The 9981-nt window shown below is 48.1% G+C and overlaps 1 protein-coding gene across 1 annotated transcript; it reads right to left on the reverse strand.

The window, feature by feature from the left end:
• Positions 1 to 1859: 1859 nt before the first annotated feature.
• On the reverse strand, positions 1860 to 5308 carry LRRC10B (leucine rich repeat containing 10B). The gene has a single exon (XM_028737184.2). It carries the CDS (start codon positions 4062 to 4064, stop codon positions 3174 to 3176), a length of 891 nt encoding a protein of 296 aa, XP_028593017.2. The 5' UTR covers positions 4065 to 5308; the 3' UTR covers positions 1860 to 3173.
• Positions 5309 to 9981: the final 4673 nt, after the last annotated feature.

The following is a 9981-nucleotide window of genomic DNA, read 5'->3' on the forward strand; positions in this document are numbered from 1 at the left end:
CCTCCCCTTAATATTTCTTTTACTTTTTAAACTGCAAAACAGCTCTATTTCAGAAAGAAAGAAAGAAAGAAAGAAAGAAAGAAAGAAAGAAAGAAAGAATGAATGAATAGAGGAAATCAGATATTAAAGTCCCCAAGCCTGTTGGAGGAAAGGCACTGACTGATTAAGGAGTCATTCATCAGCAAAGCCAAGGCTCATAAAAAAAAACACCATAAAGCAACTGGAGATTTAAACTACAAAGTGGAAGCTTCTAATTAAAGTCACATGGGATCTTTGCATAATAGGACTTACTTCTGAGTAAATATCTTAGATATTTGGGACGTTATCATAGGGATGGGCATTGCAATTAATATAGTGCTATCGTTAGTACCAGGTATAATTACCACTTTAATTCTGTTTCCAGCTAATTTCAGAAAGGCAATACTTCAGCACCTTTAAATAAAACTAGTATGGATGTAACCAAACATACAAATAAACCCCAATAACATTTAGTCATCAGAATATCATCCCTTTCTTGCCATTTCGTTGTACTATAAATACTCAGTTGTTCTTCACTGTATGGGCCACACCACATTATTAGTAAAACTGTTGCACCTTTCCCCATTGCACCTTCCCATAGCCCTTACGGCTTGGCTACCAAGGATAACTTTGTCAAAGGTGGACTGTCCTTAATACCAAAGGAGATGTGTGACATATGACATTAAGGACTTATTTCAAGTCTTTTAAAATACTGTATAACATCCTAGAAAGGAAAATTATTAGCTAAAAGGACATAACATTAAAATCAAGCTAACAACAGGGCCTTTCATTCTCAAAAGTCATCTGTGCCACACAAACACTTCCCATCAGATGTTGTGATGGGGGTAATTCAGCACTGCAGGCTTGTTAGTAATTATTTCTCAGCGAGAATAATCAAAGGTGTTACCCCAATAAAAACAAGACAACTGCTGAGACTCTTAATGAGAAACAAAAAAGTTTAGGAAACACTGACCTAATTGGAATAGAATGCATAAAGCTCAAACTGGTTCCTGCCAACTCTGCAGTTCGTCAAGACACTATGCAAACCAAGAGTTCAGGCAGAAGCCTATTCACACAATCAGCATGCTGCAGTTAACTGTACGATGCTAAAAATGGAAGTGGATTCTGACAATAATTGCCAGTAGTTCAGTGGCATTCAATTGTAAACAACACCACATTAGCTGTCAGGTGGAAACTCTGCACATGACATTCCCAGGTGTGTAACCACAGATCTAGGGTAATAGATTTATTTAAAGGCGCGGGTTAAGATGATCATGTGGCTGAACTGATAAAGAGTGTGAAAACATTTTGTATGAATCACCTCTCTGAAACCAACCCCAAAGTGACACAGATATTTTGCATTCAGTCTCTTTGCACAACATTCCACAGAAGAGGAATCCTTCCCCCACTCGCATCAGAAACTTCAAAACTGGGTGTGGGGGCGGTATATAGGGAAAGAAAAGAGATGGCATAAGTAGCACAATGTTTTGTGGCAGTCAGCCAATGGAAGAGAAATAAACTGTAATAAAATTAGAAGCATAGCATAAACACCCATTGCTTCTTTGAAATTCATTCCAAGACAAAGATGTTAACTTTGGCAATGCTTGGATAGCCATGCCATGCCAACAGAGATATCGAGATTGAGGCTGAACATAGTGGAATTGGTCCAGAGAGGGACTGAAGACAGCTGACGAAGAGGTGTGTGCTGGAGGAGAGAGGAAGGGAAAAAAACAGTGGAGAGCAATGGAGGGGAGGAGAACAGCGGGAGGGGGTCAGAAGCAAAGAGGTATCAGGGAGACGGAAAGAGAAGTGCAAAAAAGAGTGGAGTGCTGAAACAGGCAGAGGAAAAAGACGTTTATATACATATATATCTCAACATGAATGCCTGAGAACATTGCTTCCTTTCACCAGGTGTTATAATTTTGTTTACAATACTCTTTAAAAATAGCCCCTGACGCCACCCAAGAGCTTTGGTCTCCTGCTTTTGGAGAAACCTCCCTGAGAATTTGTGCCCCCCTCCCCACATTCCTCCGTTCTTACTCCCTTCTTAGACATGCTTTTATTGCTTAGATTTAATACAAATCTAGCCTGACAGCCCCCACAAGAATGAACCTGCCACCTTCCGAGATGGGGGGAAAGTTCTGTGGCTGCCACCCATCCACCCAAGACCCACAAGAAGTCTGCAGTGGCCCAGGTCATACCAGTTTTGCTTCTGTGCCCTTTTAAGGGAATAAAAAGTCAGGAAAAGCAGCAGGGCAAGGCACAAGGCTCCTTTCCCACCATACAAAGACTGGAGGCAAAGCTCTTTCCTGGACCGGGAGCTCTCTGCACAAACAAAGCTTTCGCATGAGCTTCTTCTCAAACCTGACAGCTGGACGGAGCAGTCCAAAGGACGTTTCTCTCTCCAAGTCTAATTCCAGTAGTAGGATAAAAAAATCCTGGGATGAAAAAAGATGTTACATTCACACACTCAACTCTGTAGCCCTCCAGGGCTCAGAGTTCAAGGTGGGTAAGAATAGGTAGGAAGGGGAGAGAACAAAATGGCTTTATCCTGACTTGTTGAGACTCATTGTAGCATACCAGACAACCAGAAAGGAATCGCCCAAAGATACACCAGACTCTCAGAGCAGCACAGGAAAGTCACTTCAAGTCTTCGGCTGGCAGAATTTTGCAGGAAGCCCAAGGAGGTGATTACTGCCCAGAGAGAGGCAGGTTGTACTTTTCCACCAGGATGTGACCATTGCCCATATCTTGAGCGAGGGTCAAAAGGACTAGCATTTCAAAGATTTGATGCAAGGAAAAGATCCATCATGAGAACAATTTTTCCTATACAGTACCTCCTATTCCCATCCCTTGTGTCCTAGGACTCGGTAGGGTGCTTACAAGTTACCCATAGTGCATTACAGCTATATGGGCTAGGGTCAAGCATGGCTCCACATAGAAAAAAGACAGCAAGCCTTCTGATGAGTTGCTGTCATGTGTTCTTTACAAGGGATCGCCAAGGTCCCATCAACCTGCCTCAGAGATGGTGGCTCCTCCTGAGCCTAGTGCATGCCCAGCTCCTAATACCCTGTCAAGCAGTAGAGCCAAAAGCCTACCAACATCCATCAGATTTTTATTTTTACAGCAGCAGCCATGTTAATTGTTGTAGCCTTTCATGTCTCCTCTGGAGAACATTCCCGGGCACAGTAACTTCCCTCTCCATCATCCAACATGGAGGAGTCATTTTTCATCTGGGCCTGCAGAACTTCAGACTCATTCTCCTCCTGCTCTTCTTCTTCTTCCTGCTCCCGAAGGGCCTGGAGACGTTCCTCCCTAGCCTCCAGAAACTCCTGAGCCCCTTCGCCCACTACCAGGACTGTGTCAGCCACATTGGGTGGTGCTTCCACTGGATTGTGGTCGTAGGAGAAGAGCCGAAGCCTCCGCAGGTGGCTCAGGTCAGGGAATTCAGTCAGCTTGTTGCGGTCAAGGTCGAGGATGTGAAGCTGCGTCATGCGAAGCAAAGACTTGGGGAACTCCTCAAAGCGGTTCCCATACAGCCAGAGCCCACGAAGTCCCCTCATGCGTGGCAGGCCGTTGGGCAGTGTTTTGAGCCGGTTGTCTCCCATCTGCAGGGACTGCAGCCAAGGCATCTGAAGCAAAACCCGAGGGAAGTGGTACAAGTAGTTGCTCTCGATCCACAGGCAACGGAGAGTGGTGAGCTGGCAGAATTCTGCGGGAAGCCCAAAGAGGCGGTTGCTGCCCAGATAGAGGCGGGTCAGGTTGGGCAGGCGACACAGGGCCTCGGGCACTTCCTCCAGCTTGTTGAAGTCCAGGGCCAGGATACGCAGCTCCTGCAGCCCTTCGATCTCCTCAGGCAGCTCCGTTATCCCCGTGCCACTGATGTACAGCTTCTGCAGGGTGCCCAGGGCACAGACTGGCAAGGGCAGTTTCTTCAAGTGGCGCCCCGAGAGCTCCAGCATCTGATCCCCGCCGCTCAGCTGCTCTTCGGCAGCTGAGGGCAGCCGCTCCTCCCTCCCCGAGGACCCGCCACTGCCCATCCTCATAGCCAAGGCAGGCTGCTGCTAGCAGGACTAAGGCCACCACCTCTGCCCGCTGGGCTCCAAGGAGACATGGCAACCACCGAGGTCCCTGCCCACCACCAGGCTGGCCTGCCGGGGTTAGGACCAGGGCTCGCTGGATGAAGGTTCCCCCTGCCAGGGCTGGAACTGATGCTGCCGCCACCTCCTGCTGCTCCTCGCCCCTCAGAACACCTTCCCTGCCCTCGGAGCTGGGCCTCCTCCGGAGTCTGGTGGCGGCCCCCTGCGCTCCTGGGACCTTGAGGGCGGGAGAGGAGCTTCTCGGCGCGTGGGGCGGACGAAACTCCCGCTCCAGAGCTGCTTGCTTGCTTGCCGCCTCTTCTCGCAGCCCACCTTTCCCTCCTCGAGGGCAACCGGGACAGAGCAGCCGCTCCAGCCCTCAGCAGGGACCCCGCTCGCGTGGCCCCGTCGCGCGTCCGTCCAGACAGGCGCTGACCTCGGCCCTCCCGGCTTCTCGCTCCGGGGCTCCCTGCTAGGTCTGAGCTCGGCTCCCACACACACGAGCCCGGCGCCTAGCGACTCGTCGCCATGGAAACCCCCACGCGGGATCGCCCGCCTATGGCAGAGCCCGACGCTTCGGACGGGGCGGGACTACGCTCTCGTTCGCCGCCACCGCCGCCCCCCTTCCCGCGACACACAGCCTGCGAAGAGTGGAGGAGTTTTTTTAACCAATCCGGCTAACTGAGCTGTGAGGGCTCAGTGGGAGGGGGGGGGAGCGAGAAGCCACGCCTCGTGGCCCCGGCCCTTGTGGCTCCCTCTTCGAAGGGGAGGAGGGAGACGTTCGCGCGAGGGCTCCTTTAACGGCTGCCGGGGTGGCAGGCCCCGCCCCTCGCTCGCCCGCAGCAGCGGCAGCCTCGTCCCGGCTACACACCCCCTTCGGCTCCCTCCTCTCCACGCCCTACAAGCCCCGCTCGGCTCCGCCATAGGCAGCACCGCCTCACACGTGGCTCCCGCCCCTTCAAACTGCTGCGCTAACAGGTGGCAATTCAACAGGTGCAGGTTGGTCGTTGCTTCGACCCCCGCCCCGCCCCCACCCGCGACTAGGAGATGCAGGGACGTGGAGGAGATTTGCCCCCCCCCCCCCCGGGCGAGGTCCATTTCTGCGTGTGGCGCCCGGAAGGTACAGAAGCCCAGAAGGAGAGTCCCGAGTGAGAGAGGACGAGGCATGGGCGTAACCGGGATTTATTAGGGGGTGCAGGCTTTATGTTAGTGCGGGGAGCTACGCCCATGTGACGAGGGGCTGCAAAAGGGCGGGAGTGGGAAGCAGCTGCAGCAACAACCACAGTGGGGACGACGGTCGATTTCCCCTCAGCACCCAAAGTCCACACTGCAAAGCAAAAAGGCTTCCCAGTAATGTTGCTGCCACAGATTCCCCAGAGAGAAGGCACACACGAGTGTTACTACTGCAGGGTGGCATCTGTTGGTTGGAAACTAACAGCACCCAGTCACATGGGAGCAAGCCCCATTGTGTCCACTGAGGCTTACTTTTGAGTAAGCAGACTTATCAGACATTCCTTTTTAAAGAGCTTGATCCTTGTAACAACTGAAAGATTGCTCTTCACAATTTACAGCTGAGAAACTGAGGGCCCATTGTCACAGCTCCTTGCTGTGATTTGCAGCTGTGGTGCCATGTGCCGAAGTTGTGGTGCAAAAGCCACAAGAGGAGATGCAGAACTCCGCATGAGCTGGTTTTTAAGGCACTGCTGGCAAAAGTAGCTTTTTGAGTACTTCAACAATCTATAAAAAGCGAATCCACACAGACTTCTTGTGCGCATTTGGCACTGATTGTCGTATTACGTCAGTTCGTCGCATCTGCTGCTGGAAGTCAGTGCAACAAATACAGTATCAGGTTAGGAGGCAAACCATTAAAAGGTACAACAGTTGTATGAAGACTCTGGCCTCTGGTTATATAAAATCTGTGTTTAGTATAGAAAACACTAGATTTCATTCAGTTAACACACAGAAGTAAGTTTGTGAACCAAGAGCTAAACATTTACATTCAGGCAGCTGAAGACTGGCTATTTAAGTTAGGAGAACTTGCTTCAGGAATCTTGGTGACTTCAAATTTCTAAGCTGTCACATAGAACTGATTATCATGTGAAAAGAATCCCTATGCATGACTGTTCAAAATAATAATATAGATTTGCTCCCTTACGTGCCACTGGTTTCTAATCTGGTGCATAGACTAGCAAAGCACCCTAAATCTACACCCTGAATCAGCCTTCTGCCCTTGAAGTAAACTTTAAGATACAGAAACCCTAATATTAAAGAGAATGTTTAAACATGAGTTATAGGAGTAAATATGTGGCCATAGCCACATTGTGTAGAAAAGAATTCCTCCACCTGCCTAAAATGCATAAATTACAAATCCCATCCATAAAATAGAGGCTAACATTTATGATAAATGCAGATTCAGAGGATGAGAAAAATAAGGCTCTTTCAGATCTTGGTCTAGCTCCCATAAAAATGAGCAGTTGTTTTTCCATTAACTTTATTTGCAGGCACATCAGAACCTCAGAGTTCTATACACAGAGTTTGCTTAGCACACAGTCAGATCAGTACTGCCTTATTCCCCATGAACTATATTAATGTATCCCCATTGGTAGGCTTGTTATTTCAGTACCAACTCCCCCTCAGTCGTATATCTATATCTCCATCATCATGAGTGACACTCGCTCTGAATTATTCTCACTCCAGATGGTTGTAAAGGTGATGGGGATTCTTTTTCCAGAGCTATATGTAGACTTCTCTGCCTTCTGCAGACATAGTTACCAGCTGATGTTGCAGATCTGATCCATATATTCATACCCATTTTAAACTTCCCTCTAGTATAGTAGAGTCCATGGCTAAGTGGTAGAGCATCTGTTTTGCATGGCAAGGATCCCAGGTTAAATTGCCAGCATCTCCAGATGAGGCTGGGAGATACTTCTACCTGCAAGCATGGAACGCTGCCACCAGTCCGTGTAGACACTATTGAGCTAGATGGACAAAGTGAAAGGCAGCTTCTATATTTCCTATGTATAGCTAACCATGAAGCAGTAGCCCGTTTTTCAGGAAATTGCCACCATTGTCATCCAGTACACCACATACAGTGGAATGGGGAACCCCTTTGGCCCAGTGTGTCCAGATCTGTACCTCTGCCCCTCCCCCTTGCGCACACGCACACATAGCACATAGCAGCAGCAGCATATGTTATATAGGCTTCTACAAATGTGGAAGACACTCCTCCCCACCCACCCACCCACAAGTGTGTAGAGCAAAACACAATTTGGGACAAGAACCCCCTACTCACTCAAAAGTTGGAGACAAGAAACAGCATGGGCTGCCTATCTTCAGAAAATGCAACTAATCCATCTGGGGAAATATAAACACAGATATTCAGTGGGAGGGAGAGAGCAGAGAGGGAGGCTCAGGCAGCACATTAGATATGTAAGAGAACAGCCTAGAAGAGAGTGCAGTTCTGCAGGGTGTACGCAAAGATGAAGGTGTCAGGGTTATGAAAGAGGGAGGAGATGATCCTCGCGTACAGGACTCTTCTAGTCATGTGCTGGCTGACAAGTGAGAGGACGTTGAAAGCAAAACAAAACCCAAGCCCAGAAATGATCAAAGAGCAGAAGGAAATGGTTTTTAAAGGCGAGCTTCTAATGGAGTTAGCCCCGCATAGCTTCACTAGGAAAGGAAAGAGGTGGCATCAGATAACAATCTAAAAATTTCAAAGAAGTTAAACTATGGATGGCTGAGAGAAAGTTTTGGAGCAAAAAGTTAACAGTAAGGAAACATTTTATTGGCACTCAGAGGCATCAGGCTAATGAAAACCTTTGCTTGCAATATTACAGTCACACCATGAGGCCACAGAGAGAACCCGATAGTACCCTTAATGAACTAAGGATTTAAATTAAATTGCTTTTTTACTGCTTTCTTTTCCCATCCCAAAAGCTGTCCTAAAAGCTATAGCCATGCTAGCTCTTTATATACACACATGCAAAAACCAGCCATTCCTTTTGCCCCATTTTTGAATCATCTTGGCTTGCGTTAAACTCTTTCATTATCAAGCAACAAATGCATTCCATGCACCAACTAAGTTCAAGGAGAGTTCTATCTAGGTCCTAGGACAACAACATGCTGAGGTGTGTATGTGGCAGAACCGTCTCAGTTTCCTCCTAGTTTGAAGAAGAGATCAGACATGCTGTCACATTCCAAGGCACAATGAGAAACTGATCTGATGCCAGATACCATTACGCTGAGCTTAAAGCTGCAACGTGTGTGGTACATTTGAGAGAAGTATTTCTTTTCAGTGTTGGAGCAGCCTGTGCCACCAGCTCATGAAACATTGACTAGGAGTGAAAACTCATCCACAGAGAGAAATGTGAGAAATGGAAAAAGGAAAGCAGTACACTGTGACTCCTATTAATACTGGGCAGAAAACTGAGAACCAGAGCTGAAATGGTGTGCATTGCACCTGAAAGAAAAGAGAAATCAAGGTGTCAGTTCCATGCTGAAAAGGGAAAGGGAGACTGCGTTCATGTAACAGTGAGGGGGGGGAGGGTACAGTGTGTGTGTTGTCTTTACTATTCCTGGCCACAGGAGAAATAGGCTTTTCATATGGGTCACACAATTAAAGGATACAGGGAATTCCAGCTCTGCATGCACCTCCCACTACTTCACACCATACAATGCTCCCCAACTGTGTGAATGTTTATTGCACAATGCATGAAAGAAGCTGTACCCTACTAGCTATGTAGGTGGGTGAATTTGTGTTTCACAGTACAAGGACATATGGGAACCCTTACTATATGGTGTTATATCACACCCTGCAGGGGACAAAAGATCCTACTGTTTCAGTGTTCTGTGTGTGTGTTTCTAACTCTATACCACGATCAGAAAGATAAAATATATTTGCTGCCACAAGGCAAATGTTAACTAGCATACTGAGAATAACATGCTAGTGGTACTGGTATGGGGACATTGTACCAGATACGGCCTGAAATGAGTCTGATTGCAGTCTCAGCAGAGTGACACACAACCTTTATTACACTATAGTTGTTGGGAACTGAAGAAATCCAGTGTATACATAGCAGGGTTGTTGGAAGAGTGCAAGAGAAAGATGTCCTAGATGTACAGTGGTAAAGGTAAAGGTAAAGGTACCCCTGCCCGTACGGGCCAGTCGTGTCCGACTCTGGGGTTGCGCGCCCATCTCGCTTAAGAGGCCGGGGGCCAGCGCTGTCTGAAGACACTTCCGGGTCACGTGGCCAGCGTGACAAGCTGCATCTGGCGAGCCAGCGCAGCGCACGGAAACGCCGTTTACCTTCCCGCTATAAAGCGGTCCCTATTTATCTACTTGCACTTTGATGTGCTTTCGAACTGCTAGGTTGGCAGGCGCTGGGACTGAGCAGCGGGAGCGCACCCCGCTGCGGGGATTCGAACCGCCGACCTGACGATCGGCAAGTCCTAGGCTCTGTGGTTTAACCCACAGCGCCACCCGCATCCCAGTGGTACCTCGGGTTAAGTACTTAATTCGTTCTGGAGGTCTGTTCTTAACCTGAAACTGTTCTTAACCTGAAGCACCACTTTAGCTAATGGGGCCTCCTGCTGCCGCGCTGCCGCAGCACGATTTCTGTTCTCATCCTGAAGCAAAGTTCTTAACCCGAGGTAATATTTCTGGGTTAGCGGAGTCTGTAACCTGAAGTGTATGTAACCTGAAGCGTATGTAACCTGAGGTACCACTGTATATGAAGGAGATATTTGTGCTTTTGCAACACAAGACATTGTGTTTCAAGGTCACAGCATTCATCCACCCATTGTATTAGTGGAATCTTTATACCATATACTAATACTAGGAAGGACAAGTGTAGAGAAGTTTAGAAGTTGAAGAATAAATGTAGTT

Source organism: Podarcis muralis, chromosome 1 (genome assembly GCF_964188315.1).
Source record: "Podarcis muralis chromosome 1, rPodMur119.hap1.1, whole genome shotgun sequence".
NCBI classification, from domain to species: Eukaryota; Metazoa; Chordata; class Lepidosauria; order Squamata; family Lacertidae; genus Podarcis; species Podarcis muralis.

Excerpts from the sequence above, each read along its gene's own strand:
- LRRC10B (XM_028737184.2), bottom strand. The coding sequence starts at position 4,064 with ATGAGGATGGGCAGTGGCGGGTCCTCGGGGAGGGAGGAGCGGCTGCCC.